At 58.7% G+C, this 16,034-nt stretch overlaps 1 protein-coding gene across 5 annotated transcripts in view; it reads right to left on the reverse strand.

Moving 5' to 3' along the window:
• NBEAL2 (neurobeachin like 2) overlaps positions 1 to 16,034 on the reverse strand; it is a 28,398-nt gene that overhangs the window by 11,917 nt on the left and 447 nt on the right. For 2 of the 5 annotated variants that reach the window (XM_059837891.1, XM_059837921.1), the window contains exons 2-21: positions 11,938 to 12,026; positions 11,298 to 11,462; positions 10,229 to 10,310; positions 8,348 to 8,640; positions 8,195 to 8,277; positions 6,273 to 6,358; positions 5,174 to 5,441; positions 4,975 to 5,081; positions 4,227 to 4,304; positions 4,056 to 4,139; positions 3,847 to 3,945; positions 2,491 to 3,062; positions 2,269 to 2,401; positions 2,077 to 2,196; positions 1,664 to 1,994; positions 1,490 to 1,572; positions 1,287 to 1,379; positions 819 to 990; positions 274 to 407; positions 33 to 192 (exon numbers count right to left, since the gene is read on the reverse strand). In XM_059837891.1, coding sequence (XP_059693874.1) covers positions 33 to 192; positions 274 to 407; positions 819 to 990; positions 1,287 to 1,379; positions 1,490 to 1,572; positions 1,664 to 1,994; positions 2,077 to 2,196; positions 2,269 to 2,401; positions 2,491 to 3,062; positions 3,847 to 3,945; positions 4,056 to 4,139; positions 4,227 to 4,304; positions 4,975 to 5,081; positions 5,174 to 5,441; positions 6,273 to 6,358; positions 8,195 to 8,277; positions 8,348 to 8,640; positions 10,229 to 10,310; positions 11,298 to 11,462; positions 11,938 to 12,026 — 3,232 coding nt within the window. Of the gene's footprint in view, positions 1 to 32; positions 193 to 273; positions 408 to 818; positions 991 to 1,286; positions 1,380 to 1,489; positions 1,573 to 1,663; positions 1,995 to 2,076; positions 2,197 to 2,268; positions 2,402 to 2,490; positions 3,063 to 3,846; positions 3,946 to 4,055; positions 4,140 to 4,226; positions 4,305 to 4,974; positions 5,082 to 5,173; positions 5,442 to 6,272; positions 6,359 to 8,194; positions 8,278 to 8,347; positions 8,641 to 10,228; positions 10,311 to 11,297; positions 11,463 to 11,937; positions 12,027 to 13,200; positions 13,246 to 13,725; positions 14,156 to 16,034 lie in introns of those variants that run through there. The other 3 variants (XM_059837928.1, XM_059837899.1, XM_059837910.1) reach the window with 3 other exon arrangements.

The following is a 16,034-nucleotide window of genomic DNA, read 5'->3' on the forward strand; positions in this document are numbered from 1 at the left end:
GATGGACATTCCCAGGTGATCCCTGCTCCCACCTAAGCGCACGGCGAAGTCGCTGTTGCTCCAGATGCGGAAGTCAAAGAGGAGGTGCTGGTAGAGGAGGTGCAGCAGGAACCCGCTGCCCTCGGAAGCCACCTGCTCCATGAGGATCTGCGAGGCCATCAGGGTGCTCATGTCCAGCAGCGTGCCAGGGACCTGCCACGGGTGACAGGGGACACTTCCAGCCCCTTGGGAACGGCCAGGACCGTGGGATGGGGTTTTGGGAGCCTCCCCCACCTTGTGCAGCAGCGCTCCGATGATGGCCGGCCCGTGGCACTGCACCAGGCTCTCCTGGTTCACGGCGTGGTTCCGCAGGAAGTTCTTCACCAGCAGCAGGAAGGCGGCCACGCTGTTCCTCTCCAGCCTGCTCTCTGCAGGGCACCAGGAGCTGTGAGCCCCAGGCCCACCCAAACCCCTGCCTGGAGATCCCACGCAGGTTCTCTCCAAACTTTTCACCCTGTTCTCCTGTTTTCTCCAGATTTAAGGAGATGGAAGTCTCTGCTGCTTTCAGCTTGGGAATGAGCAGCTGGACGTCAGGAGAAAGCACGTTCCACCCATGCCAAAGGTTCCTGGAGCCACCCTCAGCTTCCCAGAACTGTTTGTGATTAACTGGGTCACAACAACATCCCAAGTGGTTCCTCCATTACCCCATAACTCCTGGAGCCTCAGGCAAGACCTCTCCTGCCCGTGGTGGACACCTGCCAGGTCCAGGAACCCCTCCGTGGTCACCTCCAGCCACCCGAGCAGGACAGCTTCTGCTTCACATCCCCTGAACTCCTCACCTGAGGACTTTCCCAGCGGGATGAGCATGCCCTGGGTGTTCCTGGAGGATGTCAGCTCTGGCCCCACCAGGTCGTTGGTCTCCTGCTCATCCTCGGGCTCCTCTGTCTTGGACACCACTTGCTCGAGCAGGGGCAGGAGCACCCCCATCCCACCCACGCAGTTGACCACGTCCTGGCAGAGGGAGGGAGGGGAGAGGCTTTGCTGGGTGGTGACAGCAGAGTGGAAGAGGAGGAGGTCCATGGCACCTGGGGTCCCCAAAAGTCACCTGTTCCCCTGTACCACCCATGGTGTCCACCCTGGATGATGAGGACCCACGGGACAGATGGGTCACGGTGGAACCAATACCACAGGGAGAGTCCCTGCAGGGTCCAGGGGACCTCTGGGGGTCCTGCCCTGGGACTGTGCCCCAGGAGGGACCCCCTGCCTCCAGGCCATGGGGTGGACAGGTCACCCTGTGCCCAGCCTACCTTGATGTCCCAGTTGACCACCTTGTGTCCTGTCAGCCTCCCGTCCAAGCTGTGGCTGGGAGAGAGGTCCAAGCAGATGTTGTTCCTGCAGGCCTGGAAAAGAACACCGTGGGAGCATCCTCATGCTCCTGGACATGTCCCTGCTGGCACAGGGTCCACCAGGGCTGTCCCTGTCCCCAGGGGGGTGGGACAGCTCTCCTCACCTGGGGGGTGTAGTACAGCAAGAGTTTACCGCTGAGCTCCACCAAGTCCCCTTCCAGTGTGAATGGGGATGTGACATTTGGTCCTGGGGGAGAGGGCTGGGGTGAGCTGGGACACGGTGGAGGAGACCCTGGTCCCCACCAGCACCCCAGGGACATCCTCCATGTCCCACACACCTGCACAGAAGAGAGCCTTGACCTGGGCTTGCTGCAGAGCCTCACAGAAGATGGCCACGGAGCCCAAGTGACCCTCCAGCGAGGTGGGGCTGCCCCACTCCGTGTCCTGGCTTCCGGCTGCCGTGGTGGCCACCACCCCCTCCGTGGGCAGCTGGGTGGGGGTCCAGGAGTGGGGACCGAGGGTGGCAGGGACGGACTGGGAGCGTCCCAGCACAGGGTGTTGGGTGAAGACCAGCTCTGGCCCGTGGGGTGCCGGAGGGTGGCTGACAGCGGCGGCGGCCGTCGTGGTGGTCCGGTGGCCCGCCGAGCCGATGCAGCAGGAGGTGAAGGACTGGGAGGGAGAAGGGATCACACTCAGCCCCCCAGTGAGGCCATGCAGAAGGGTCTGGGTGGGTGCTGGGAGGATCCCCCACCTCGTGGAGGGAGGGGAAGCGGAGCTGCGCCGTTTTCCGCAGGTGCCCGTCGGCGTAGATGCTGACGATGTTCTGGCCGAAGGGCCGGCGGCCGGCAACGTGGACGATGTCAACGCAGTGCTGGGGGGACAGAGAGGGACATCAGGGCACTGTGGTGTCCCTGATGGGGACAGGGATGGGGATGATCCTCACCCAAGCAGAGTCGTTGAAGGCAAATTCAGGCAGTGCCACTGTCATGTAGTCCTTCTTGGTGCACACGGCCACCACCAGCACGCCGCCCGCGGTGAAGAACGCCTCGAAGCCGGTCCCGCCCGCCGTGAAGAAGCTGATGGAGAAAACCATGGAGAAAACCACGGTGGGGATGGTGCTGCTGCCCCTCCCCACCATCACCTCACCCCCTCCAGCGAGCATCACCTGTAGAGCTGCCTCCTCTTCGGCCTCGCCAGCGGCTCTGGCTCCTCCTCGCTCAGGCACAGCCAGGCGTGGAAGGCGAAGGCGCCGCCGGGCCACTTCTGGATGGTGGGCACCATGATCCCGGCCATGCCGGGGCTCAGGTCGAAGCTCTGCAGTGCCCGGGGAGGCCCCTCGCCCCTGGCCATGCCGGACAGCGCCCGGATGACCGGAGCCACGTAGGGATGCGGCCCCCGGCCCCGCTCGCGCCGCAGCAGCCGCAGGAGCTGCCGCAGCTCCCCGGGCCGGATGGAGAGGCTGCCCAAGGAGCGCAGCAGCTCCAGCAGGTTTTGGGAGCAGGTGCTCGGAAGAGCTGGCTCGGTGGCCAAGGCGCCCAGCAGGGAGCCCACCATGCCTGCCTTGACGCAGGTGAGGCGGCTGGGCAGGGAGGCCTCGCAGAGCCGCCGCAGCCACGCCGACAGGAACACCTGGAGATCCCGGCATTCCAGCGCCGGCAGCCAGGCCAGCAGGATCAGCAGGGGCTGCTCGTTGCGGATGGGACGCACTGGGAAGGAGCTGTGGTCACCCTCCACTGCCTGCAGGGACACAGGAGGGGGTTGGTGCAGCTCCAGTGCTTGGAGAGGGATGGATCCATCCAGGGCCGAGACCTTGTGTAGGCCCTTGTGCATCCAGAATCTTGGAGACTCCCATGCATCCAGAATTTGGAGACCCCGGACATCAAGGGGTCTCATGGATTAAAGATCTTGGAGACCATCATGCATCGAGTATGTCAGAGACCTTTATGCATCAATCCTTTTGGAGATTCTGTGCATGAAGAATTCTGGAGACTCCATGCATCAAGAATCTCAGGTAGCTCCATGCATCAAGGATCTTGGAGATCCTCATGGATTAAGGGTCTTGGAGACTCCCATGCACTAATAGTTTTGGAGACTCAGAATTTTGGGGGACCCCAAGCATCAAGAATCTTGGAGACCTCTATGTATCAAGGACCCTGGAGGCCCTCATGCACCAAGCATTCTGAAGATTCTTGTGCCTCCAGAATCTTGGAGCATTAAGAATCTCTGTGCATGAAGTGTCTTGGAGGCCTGCACGAATCAAGGATCTCAGAGACCCTCATGCATGAAGCACCTTGGAGACCCTCCTGTGTCCAGCAGTACCAGAGTGAGCAGTTCCACATCCAAAAGGGCTCAAAACTCCCAAACCCAAGCACAACTCCGAGTGAAAGATGGACCCAGGACCCGTTGGGAGGAAGCTGCTGAGAAACCAGCAGAGTGGAGAGGATGGGGGGGCTCAGAATGGGGGGCTGAGATCCACGGGAACCCCCCAGTGCCGAGAGTCAGGAAAGGTGGGAATGCTCACCATGTTGAGGAGCTCCTGGAGCAGACGCTGGGTGGGCTGGCCCTGGCTCCTCAGCACCTCGTAGAGGTGGGCGTAGCCAATGCGCTCCTTGAACACCTCCTGGAAGTGCAGGGACAGTGCAATCCCAGCTGAGCCACCTCAGCCCGGGTGAAAATCCCCAAATCCCTCTGGTTTTGGGGTGTCCTCCTCAGGGGAGGTCCCCTGCCCACCTTGGCCGAGGGCGAGTTGCTCATGATGGCCGTGAGCACCCCGAGGGCGTGGACAGCGATGGCGTCGGAGCTGCTGGCACTGACCTACGGGGACACGGGAACGGGGGAGCTGCTGGCACACGGGAACGAGGGGACACAGCCCGCCAGGGGGGGTGGCTGGGTGTGGGGTACCTGCTGGAGTCCATCCCCATTCCGCGTGGGAACCTCGTCCCGGGCTTCACCCGGCTCCCGCGAGCTGCCGAGGTAGAGCTGTGGGACACGGGTGGGCATGGGACACTGGGAGGGGCTCTGGAGGGTCCCCACCCCATGGATGAGTCCCAGGAACACACAGAGCCAGGAAGGGGGAGGATGGAGATGGAGGTGCCCAACCTTGGTGTCACCAGACAAAATGCCTGTCCCAGGGTCATTTAAAGTGGAAATGGTGAGGAAGGGAGGAAGGGAGGAAGGGAGGGAGGAAGGAAGGGAGGGAGGGAGGGAAGGGAAGGGAGGAAGGAAGTGGCGGAAGGAAGTGGCGGAAGGAAGGAAGGAAGTGGCGGAAGGAAGGAAGGAAGTGGCGGAAGGAAGGAAAGGAAGGAAGGAAGGACGTGGCGGAAGGAAGGAAGGAAAGGAAGGAAAGGAAGGAAAGGAAGGAAAGGAAGGAAAGGAAGGAAAGGAAGGAAAGGAAGGAAAGGAAGGAAAGGAAGGAAAGGAAGGAAAGGAAGGAAAGGAAGGAAGGAAAGGGTGAGGATGGAGATGAATGTGTCCAAACTTGGTGTCACCCTATCTAAGATTTGTTTAGCATCAGGAAGGTGATGAGGATGGAGATGAGGACAGGGATGAGGATGGAGGATGGAGATGAGGATGGAGATGAGGACAGGGATGAGAATGGAGGATGAGGAACAGGGGATGGGGACGAGGACACTGAGGTGCCCCCCCATACCTTGCTGTTCTGGAGCAGGCGGATGATGTGCTCGAAGCAGTTGTTGCTGAGGAACACGGCCTGGAGCACCGGCCGGTCCTGGCAGCTCAGCATGGCCGGGATGGCATCTACAGACAGACAGACGGAGAGACAGCCAGTCTGGCTCAGCCCCATCCCACCCCGCCCCACATTCCCAAACCCCACGCTGCTCCCAACCTACCCAACATGAGCACCCGCAGGGCGATGAGGCCGCCGGCCGCCTGGGGCAGCTGGGAGTTGAGCACCCTGAAGAATCCGTCCAGGAGGCTCCGCAGGGACACGGGGCCGGCGCCGGGGCTGGAGCCGTGCAGGACGTGCACCGCGGCCACCACGGCGCGCAGGGTCGCCTCCAGCAGCGCGGGGGACGCAGGGGCCCCGCTGCCAGCCCGCTGCAGGACCCCCAGCAGCACCTCCAGCGCCGCGGGCGTGATGGCCTGGAGCGCGTTGGGCTGCGGGGTGGGCACAGTGGGAATTCTGGCACCCACCAGGACTGATCCCCTTATTTATCACTGATCCCGTTACTTATCGACCCCGGGACCTCCAATCCTGCAGATTTTACCCCGGGGGTGTGAACTGCCTTAAAGCCAATTCTGGAGTCATTGATTCAATTGATTTTTGATCGCTGAGGAAGTTAAAACTGATTTCGGGCCCAAATTATTAATCCAAGGATTTTCCAGCTTCCAGCCCGGAGGTGAGCTGGAGGTGAAGCAGCAGCTTCAGCTTAAAAGCTTCCCATAACTTAATTATTTGATTAATTTTAATGATTTAATGTAATAGTCCAAGAAAATAATTTAATCCAGTAATTTAATTATTATATGTAACTATTTAATAATTTATAAAATAACTTAATTCAATAATTTAATTATTTAATAATTTAATTATTTAACTTAATTATTTACATATTTTGCTTTATTTTATTATTTCTTTTATTTAATTAATTTCATTATTTTATTTAATTATTTAGTTTTATTTTATTATTTTATTTGTTCTATTTCATTCGTTAATTCCCAATTTAATAAGTATTTTAAGTATTATTTAATTTTCAATTATTTTGTCTTGTTTTATTATTTTGTTTTGTTTTATTATTTATTTTAATACTTTAATTGAATTCTTCAATTCAATTACTTAATTTAACGTTTCTGAGCTGGTCCCACTGAATTTAAGGCTGGAATGTTCAACAGGATTTTTAAAAGTGTTGGAAAATTCGCTGCTTTAATTCCAGCCTTGGAATGAAGAAAACTTTGGGGTTTATCCCTGGAATTAGGAGCTCCCAAGGGTACCTTGGATCCGGAGAGGATGGCTCCAAAAAGATGGATAATCCGGAGCTGGATGGTTTCTGGGAGCTGCTTCCCTCCTTGGAAACTCTCTGTGAGGATGAGGAGGGAAAGATTTCATCACAGGAGCAAACAGCAAAACAAAAAAAACCCAAAACCAAACAGAAAAAGGCCCTTTTCTAGATAAAAATAGGCAAATAAATCCTTTTTTCACCCCCCAAAATAGGGAAAAATCCCTTTCCTACCCCAATCCACCCCATGGGGGTGCTGGGCCCCGCTGCTGACAGAGAGGATGAGGATGCTCCAGGTTTTCCAGCTCTGGTTGTGCCAGGAATGGGGTTTTGGCCCCAAAAAAGGGGATTTCTGCCAAACTCAGGTTCAGCTGGGGTTTATGGGGCGGAGTTCTGGGGGATTTTTGCAACGGTGCTGCCTCTAAAAGGGGATTTTTGGGGCTTCCCTGATGAAAATCCCCTTTGTGCTGATGTTTGTGGGTTCTGCAGGTGGTGCTGGGCTTAATTCCTGCTCTGGGATCCTGTTCCTCTTCCCAGGACACAGAGGCAGGTACAGGATCCTAAATTTCTGGGGCAGGCGCAGGATAACCTAGAACAGCATCCTTTCCCTTGGAATCCTACAACAATCCTGAGATAGGCACAGGATAACCTGGAGCAGGTGTGGGATCCCATATCTGTGGGATAAGCACAGATAACCTGGAGCAGGTGTGGGATCCCATATCTGTGGGATAATACAGGATAACCTGGAGCAGGTGTGGGATCCCATATCTGTGGGATAAGCACAGATAACCTGGAGCAGGTGTGGGATCCCATATCTGTGGGATAATACAGGATAACCTGGAGCAGGTGTGGGATCCCATATCTGTGGGATAATAGGGGATAACCTGGAGCAGGTGTGGGATCCCATCTCTGTGGGATAAGCACAGATAATCTGGAGCAGGTGTGGGATCCCATATCTGTGGGATAATAGGGGATAACCTGGAGCAGGTGTGGGATCCCATATCTGTGGGATAAGCACAGATAATCTGGAGCAGGTGTGGGATCCCATATCTGTGGGATAATAGGGGATAACCTGGAGCAGGTGTGGGATCCCATATCTGTGGGATAATACAGGATAACCTGGAGCAGGTGTGGGATCCCATATCTGTGGGATAATAGGGGATAACCTGGAGCAGGTGTGGGATCCCATATCTGTGGGATAATAGGGGATAACCTGGAGCAGGTGTGGGATCCCATATCTGTGGGATAAGCACAGGATAACCTGGAGCAGGTGTGGGATCCCATATCTGTGGGATAATAGGGGATAACCTGGAGCAGGTGTGGGATCCCATCTCTGTGGGATAAGCACAGATAACCTGGAGCAGGTGTGGGATCCCATATCTGTGGGATAATACAGGATAACCTGGAGCAGGTGTGGGATCCCATATCTGTGGGATAAGCACAGGATAACCTGGAGCAGGTGTGGGATCCCATATCTGTGGGATAAGCACAGATAACCTGGAGCAGGTGTGGGATCCCATATCTGTGGGATAATACAGGATAACCTGGAGCAGGTGTGGGATCCCATATCTGTGGGATAAGCACAGATAACCTGGAGCAGGTGTGGGATCCCATATCTGTGGGATAATACAGGATAATCTGGAGCAGGTGTGGGATCCCGTATCTGTGGGATAAGCACAGATAACCTGGAGCAGGTGTGGGATCCCATATCTGTGGGATAAGCACAGATAACCTGGAGCAGGTGTGGGATCCTTTAAGATCCTTGGATCAATGCCTACCCCTGAATACAACATCCCTCCACAGATCCTATAAATATTCCCTGATCCCACCCCTGCCCCAGCACCCTCCCCATCCCTGGACACTCTCCCCACTTAGGGATCCCACACCAGCCCCCCCATTCCCAAATCCCAATTTTACCTTGGAAAAAGGCACCGAACTCGGGGGGCAGCGGGGCGGGAGCGAACTTGTATTTGCTCTTCTCCTTGGCACTGATGGATTCCCTGGAAAGAGAGGGGTGAGGGGGGATCCAGGACGCGGGAGGGACTTCGGGGGGCAGGGGGGGTCCCTCACCCGCTCAGCTGCCGCCGCCAGGTCTGGTAGGGGTCCAGGAAGCACTCGCAGAGGTGCAGGGCGTGGAGCATCCCGTTTTCCAGCTGTGCCCGGCTCTCCAGCTGTGCCCCGTTTTCTGGCTGTGTTCCCTTCTCCAGCTGTGCCCCATTCTCCAGCTGTGTTCCCTTCTCCAGCTGTGCCCCATTCTCCCGGCTCCCCAGCTGTGTCCCGTTTTCTGGCTGTGTCCCCTTCTCCAGCTGTGCCCCATTTTCCAGCTGTGCCCGGCTCCGCTTGTCCCCCGGGAAGCTCCGCAGCTGCCGGGAAAGCCGAGCTTTAATCCCTGACACACTTCAGAAATGGGATTCATTTTTTGGGGGAAAACCTCCGCTTTGTGGGGAGAATGGAATAAGCAATCAATCAATCAATCAACCAATCAGAGCCCAGAGCAGCACAAGCTGGGATGCACTGACCAATCAGCAGCTAGGGTCACACAACCTGTAGGGCTGCTGACCAATCAGAACCCAGAGCTGCATTGGCCAATCAGCATCTGGCATTGCAAAGCTCTTGGCCAATCAGCACCAGAGTAGCACAAGCTGTGGACTCATGAACCAATCAAATTACAGAGCAACACAACCTGTACAGCTCTCAACCAATCAACATTAAGAGTCACACAAACTGTGGACTCATGGACCAATCAGTATCCAGAATCACACAACCTAGAGACCTGCTGACCAATCAAATCCCAGAGCAGAACATCATGTAGAGCTCTCAACCAATCAGCTTCCAGAATCACACAACCCATGGTCTTGCTGACCAATCAGATCCCAGAGCAGCACAACTTATTGGATTCCCTGACCAATCAGCATCCAGAATCACACAACCTAGAGAGACACTGCCCAATCAGAACTCAGTCACACAGCCTGTGGACTCACTGACCAATCAAATCCCAGCACGGCACAACCTGTAGAGCTCCTGACCAATCAGAGCCCAGACTCACATAACGTATAGACTCAGTGACCAATCAGCACTGAGCCCCTCCCCAGCCAATCACACACACCCATTCCCATTCCCAGTCCCATTTCCATTCCCATGATTTTTCCTGTTCCTGTGCTCATTCCTGTCCCCATTCCGATTTCGATTTCCCACTCCCATTCCCACTCCTGTGCCCATCCCCATTCCCACTCCCATTCCCATGACTGTGCCTGTTCCCATTCCCACTCCCGTTACCATGACTGTTCCCATTCCCTTTCCCATTTCCATTCCTGTGACCGTTCCCATTCCTGTTCCCGCTCCCATTCCCATTCCCCTTCCTGTTTCTATTCCCACTCCCGTTCCAACTCCCATTCCCGTTCCCACTCTCGCTCCCGTTCCCATTCCCACTCCTGGTCCTGTTCCTGCTCCCATTCCCGCTTTCATTCCCATTCCTGTTCCCTAACCCATTCCCATTCCCACTCCCACTCCCTCTCCCATTCCCATTCCCACTCCCACTCCCGTTCCCATTCCCACTCCCACTCTCGCTCCTGCTCCTGCTCCCATTCCTATGCCCATTCCCGTTCTCATTCCCACTCCCGTTCCCATTCCCGCTCCTGCTCCCATTCCCACTTCCGTTCCCGCTCCCGTTCCCACTCCCACTCCCGTTCCCACTCCCGCTCCCACTCTCCCATTCCCACTCCCATTCCCATTCCCACTCCCATTCCTGTTCCCACTCCCATTCCTGTTCCCACTCCCATTCCTGTTCCCACTCCCGTTCCCGCTCCCGCTCTCCCACTCCTGTTCCCACTCCCTCTCCCATTCCCTCTCCCATTCCCACTCCCATTCCCACTCTCCCATTCCCACTCTCCCACTCCCGTTCCCACTCTCCCATTCCCACTCTCCCTCTCCCATTCCCGCTCCCGCTCCCACCTGGCTCCCGCAGAGCCGCAGCAGCCGCAGCGCGTGCGGGAGGCAGCCGGGGCTCCTGTCGGGCTGGATGTTCTCCAGGTTCCTGGAACGGAAAACATCGGGAATTCATCCTGCACGGCCGGGGGAGGAGTTTGGGAAGGGGGAATCTGGGGGGGAATGAAGTGCTTGGGACAGGGAAAGCGCCATGAAAAAATCTTCTATTTTACACAAATTTTATTGTATTATGTTGTATTATTAATTTCTGTTATTAATAAAATAACATTTATTAATATTATTTCTGTTATTAATAAAATAACATTTATTTTTTAGAGATGTGGTGCAGTTTGGGGGGGAATGATGGAATTTTGGGGAGAAGAAAGGTTTCCTATTTTTTAATTTTTATTATATTCCATTATTGTGTTTATTATTATATTCACTATTATTGTTAAATATATTCATTATTAATAATATTAATTATTTTCAAAATTTTATTATTAATTATTTTCAAAATTTTTTTAGAGACATAACGCATTTTGGGGAGGACATTCCACTGGGAAAGAATGATGGAATTTTGGGGGGAATGATGGGTTTAGATTATTATATTTTTATGATATCACATTATTAATTATTAGTATTAATAATAATCACGATTTTCTAATTATTATTTTTAGAGACATGATGCACTTTTGGAGGCGCACTACATTGGGGGAATGGCAGAGTTTTGGAGGGCAATAACGTTATCTTTAAATTATTATATTTTACAAAATCTTTTGTTATTTTGCATTATTGTAATTACTGCTAGTATTATTATTAGGACTATTATTATTACTACTATCATTAAAATACTAATATTAATACTACTAATAGTAATAATAATTTATAATTTTTTTACGGCACTTAGAGGGGATGCCGTGATTTGGGGGGATCCCAGATTTCACGGGGGGTGATTCCCCTCAGGGAGGAATTCTGTGGGGTTTTTTTGGGGTGGGGGCCGCACACCCCCAAAGCCACCCGACACTTTGGGACAAACCAGGACCCGGGGGGACACGGGACCCCCAGCCCGGGGCCAGAGGGATTTGGGGTCACCCACCTGCAGATGATGATGAAGAACTTGAGCAGCAGCAGGGCCTGGCCCAGCCCCGTCCCCCTGTCCCCGTCGCGCGTCCCCAGGGCCACGCAGTGTCCCAGCCTCTGGCTCAGCACCTGCAGCACCTCCCGCGGCAGCGCCGGGATCTCCGTGCCCGGCTCCTCGGGCCTGGGCGGCATCGGGGCGCAGGATGTCACCGCGCTGTCCCCAGGGCCCCCTCGAGCCCCTCCCGCCCGCGGTGGCACCGGATGACTCCGACCACGGCGGGCGGATGAGGCACCACAACGCCCACGGCGGCGGGGCTGGGGCCCCACGGGGGTTTGGGGACACCTGAGGGCTTGGGAGGTCACTCAGCCGTGCTGGGGACACCTACAGGGGTCACCCCGGGGTGCTGGGGTCAGCCAGGGGTGCTGGGGACCACTCAGGGATGTTGGGGTCAGCCAGGGGTGCTTGGGCAGGACATTTTGGGGTGCTGGGGTCACCCAGGGGTGTTGGAGGCCACCCAGGAATGCTGGGGGTCACTGAGAAGGGTCATCCATGGGTGCTGGGGTCATCCCGGGTGGGGTCATTCAAGGGTGTCTGGGGTCACTCAGGGGTGTTTGGGGTCACTCAGCGGGGTCACAGCAGGGTTTTGGGGTCCCACCTGCGGGGCTCCAGCGAGGGCAGGGCGATGACCCTCTCGAAGCTGGTGACGAAGGCCTCCAGCCACTGCTGCAGGTAGGACAGGTCCTTCTGCAAGGGAGGGCGGGGCTGGGGCCAGCAGCCAATCATGGCCCTCCATGGCCCCCGCCCACAGGGATTGGCCAATCACAGCCAGAGAAACCAGCCCCACCCACTCAGGTGTGTGACACACCCCTGGGAGCCACTGACCAATCACAGCGCAGAACCGCACAACCTGTAACGCCTCTGACCAATCAAAACCTATTACCGCACAACCTGTAAAGACTGTGACCAATCACAGCCCAGCACAGCATCACCTATGGATCGCTGACCAATCAGCAGCCAGAGCTGCAAAACCTGGGACCAATTAGAGCCCAGCACGGCACAACCTGTGGAACTCACCGGCCAATCAGCTCGCAGAGCACCTGTCCCTGCAGCCAATCAGGGCACAGCAGGCCCTGCCCAGCCCAGCTGGGGTTGTGCAATGGGGACTGCGGGGACAGCGGGGACAGCGGGGGACTCACCCAGGCTGGGCACCCTCACCCAGAGCCCCGGGGGCACCCCCAGCCCTGGGCACCCTGAGGTGGCACCTCCAGGTGTCCCATGTCCCTGAGCACCCCAGTGGGGCACCCTGGGGTCACACCGAGCCCTGAGCACCCAGTGTGGCACCCTGGGGTCACCCCAGTCCCTGAGCACCCAGTGTGGCACCCTGGGGTCACACCGAGCCCTGAGCACCCCAGTGTGGCACCCTGGGGTCACACCGAGCCCTGAGCACCCCAGGGTGGCACCCTGGGGTCACACCGAGCCCTGAGCACCCCAGTGTGGCACCCTGGGGTCACACCGAGCCCTGAGCACCCCAGGGTGGCACTTTTAGGGTCCCTCACATCCCTGAGCACCCAGCGCTGCCCTTTGGGGTCACTCAGCCCGGGGTGCTCCATCCAGCACATCAGTTTGGGGTCACCCACGTCCCTGTGCACCCCACTGCGGCACCCTGGGGACCCCCACGCCCCGACGCAGCACTTTGGGGTCACCCTGAGCACCCCGAGTCCCCCACCCCCGGGGTGTCCCCCCATTCCCACGGGGACCGTCCCCCCTTTTCCGGGATCCTGCCGCTCCGACAGCTCCCGCAGGCACCCCCACAGCGGGGGGGGGGAACCCCAAAATTCGCCTCCCCCGCGCTTCCCGCTCCATCCCGAGCGTCCCTCGGGACGAGCCGGGGGTGTCCCCAGGTCCCCAGAGCCGGTACCTGTCCCCGGGGGTGGCCGTGGCCGTCCATGGCCCCGCAGCCGTGGGAGCGGCGCCGGCGCAGCGGGGCCGGAACGGGCTGCGGGCTGCGGGGAGGGGGTGTTTAGGGGGGCCCCCCCTTTTTGTCACCGATTTGTCGCTTGTGCAAAGCCACCAAAAAAACCCCAGAGCTCAGGAAATGCCAAGTCACCCGCGGCCCCAACGGCGCTTCCTGCCCCGCCGCCGGCTCCGCTCGGGGACACCGGCCCCGCTTGGGGACACCGGCCCCGCTTGGGGACACCGCGGTGCCACCGGCGCCCCCGTCCCCGCGCCCACCCGGCGGCTCCGGGATGTCCCCGAGCCCGCGGTGGCGGCGGCGCGAGGAGCTGCGTTGGTCCATCCCGGAGTTCCCTGCAAATCCAACCCCGAATCCTGCCCGAGCGTTGAGTTTGCCCCGGAATTCCCGGGGCTCCCACCGGGAGCTGCACCCCGGAATTCCCGGTGGGCCCTCCCGGAGCCGCTGCCCCGGAATTCCCGGGGCGCCCACCTGGAGCTGCTCTTCCAAAACTCCCGGGGCACCCACGCGGAGCTGCATCCCGAACCCAGATCTGGGCTCCCGGAATTCCCGCTGCGCCCACCGGAGCGGCGGTCCCGAGTTCCCGGTGTGCGCTCCCGAGGCCGCGGTCCTGCCGGTGGCGGTGGCGGTGGCGGTGCCACCCCGCGGAGCTGTCGCAGCCGGTTCCCGGCTGGCAGAGCCTGTTCGGCGGCTTCTGGGCTCGGCCGGCGCGGAGCCGCCTGGGAGCGCCGGGAATCCGAGCCGGGAATCCGAACCGGGAGTGCCAGACCGGAATCCGAACCGGGAATGCCCAGCCGGGAATACCGAGCAGGGAATGCCCAGCCGGGAATCTGAACCGGGAATCCGAACCGGGAATGCCAGACCAGGAATACCCAGCTGGGAATGCTCAGCCCGGAATGCCCAACCGGGAATGCCCAACCTGAATGTGAAACCGGGAATACGAACCGGGAATACCCAACCGGGAATGCCCAGCCCGGAATCTGAACCGGGAATGCCAGACCGGGAATCTGAACCGGGAATGCCAGACCGGGAATCCGAACCGGGAATGCCAGACCGGGAATGCCGCCCCTCCGCCGGGAGCCTCCCAAAAAGTGACAGTGACAAAGGCGCGGGGATGTCACCCGTGCGCTGAGCGCCGCCGGTGACACCGAGTGACCCCGCGGGGGCTGGCGCTGGGGTCACGCTCCCGCCGCCCCTCCGAGGGCTGGGACAGCCCTGGCCCCTGTCCCCTGTCCCTGCCAGGCCGGTGACAGCGGCTCTGTCCTGGTTTAAAGCCACCGCAGACACCGCGGCCATGCCCGGGCCACCGGCTGGGGAGCGGCGACAGGGACACGGCCATCGAGTGACACTGCCATGGAGGGGACAGGGACACGGCCATCGAGTGACACTGCCATCGAGGGGACACCACCACCACCTGGGCCATGTCCCCCCAGCCTTGTCCTCGCCAGGGCCTCGGGGACATGGCTGTGGCCAAGGCCACGGGGTTTTGCTCCGTGACCTGGCTGGGGAGGTGACACCTGGGTCTGGCCCCATCCCTGGTGCCTCAGAGGTGGCACGGCCACCCCACTGGTGTGGCACACCCTGACAAGTGGCACCTGTCCCCACACCACCGTGGGTGACACCTGTCCCCTGTGAGTGCCCTGGCAGCACGATGGCACCCTGCAGGGCCATCACACCCTGGTGGCACCACACGTGTCCCCATGGACATGGCAGAGTGACACGTGTCCCCTGCCACCAAACACCCCCATGAGATGGCACCTGTCCCCATCCATGTCCCCTCTGTGACCATGGGCACCTGGCAGAGTGGCACCTGTCCCCACCCAGCCACAGACAGCTGGAACAAGTGACACCTGTGCCCCTGACGCACCTCAGCAATGGCACCTGTCCCCACCCAACCACGGCCACCTCGATGGTGTGGCACCTGTCCCCACATGGCCACCCTGACAATGTGGCACCTGTCCCCACATGGCCACGGTCACCTCAGTGCTGTGGCACCTGTCCCCGTGGGACCAGAGCCACCCTGACAATGTGGCACTTGTCCCCAGGGCACCACGGACACCTCAGTGGTGTGGCACTTGTCCCTGCACAACCACGGCCACCTCACTGACCCTACGGCACCACAGCCACCCTGACAAGGTGGCACCTGTCCCCACACAGCCACAGCCATCTCAGTGCTGTCGCACCTGTCCCCATGTCACCCCTCGATGTCCCAGCACGTGGCCCTGTCCCCCCGGAGTGGGGTGACCCTGATTTGGGCTGCAGAGGAGGGTGCCAGGTGACACTGCAGGGCCAGCTGAGGTGACAGGCCCCAGGGATGTCCCCAACCCTCCCGGTGTCCCCAGCCCGGGCCACAGCGGCGTTTTGGGGGAGCGGTTTCACCCCCAAACCCAGCAGGTCACCCCAAGGCGCGGGGACAGCGCTGGGGGTGACACGGAGGGGGGTGGTGACACTCGGGTGCCACCTCTCCGGCAGGACCCGCCCCCACCCGGGGTAATTAAGGACAAAACGACGCGCGAGCGACTTCTGGGGTGGCGCGGGGGGGTCCCCAGGCAGGGACCCCCTTGGGGACATCCCCAGGACTGGCAGAGGGTCCCCATGCCAGCCCCCCCGCCGAGCCCGCTGTCCCCACCCTGTCGCCGCTCCAATGTCACCGCGCACCTGCCGCCGGGCGGTGGCGCCGGCAGCGGGGGGGACACGGGGACCCCGAAAATCCTCCCGGGGGGACCCCAAACCCCCCGGGGAGGGCCGAGAGGGGCGGGGGGACCCCAAATTCCCCTCGG

The sequence above is a fragment of the Haemorhous mexicanus genome, chromosome 1, assembly GCF_027477595.1.
Source record: "Haemorhous mexicanus isolate bHaeMex1 chromosome 1, bHaeMex1.pri, whole genome shotgun sequence".
NCBI lineage: Eukaryota > Metazoa > Chordata > Aves > Passeriformes > Fringillidae > Haemorhous > Haemorhous mexicanus.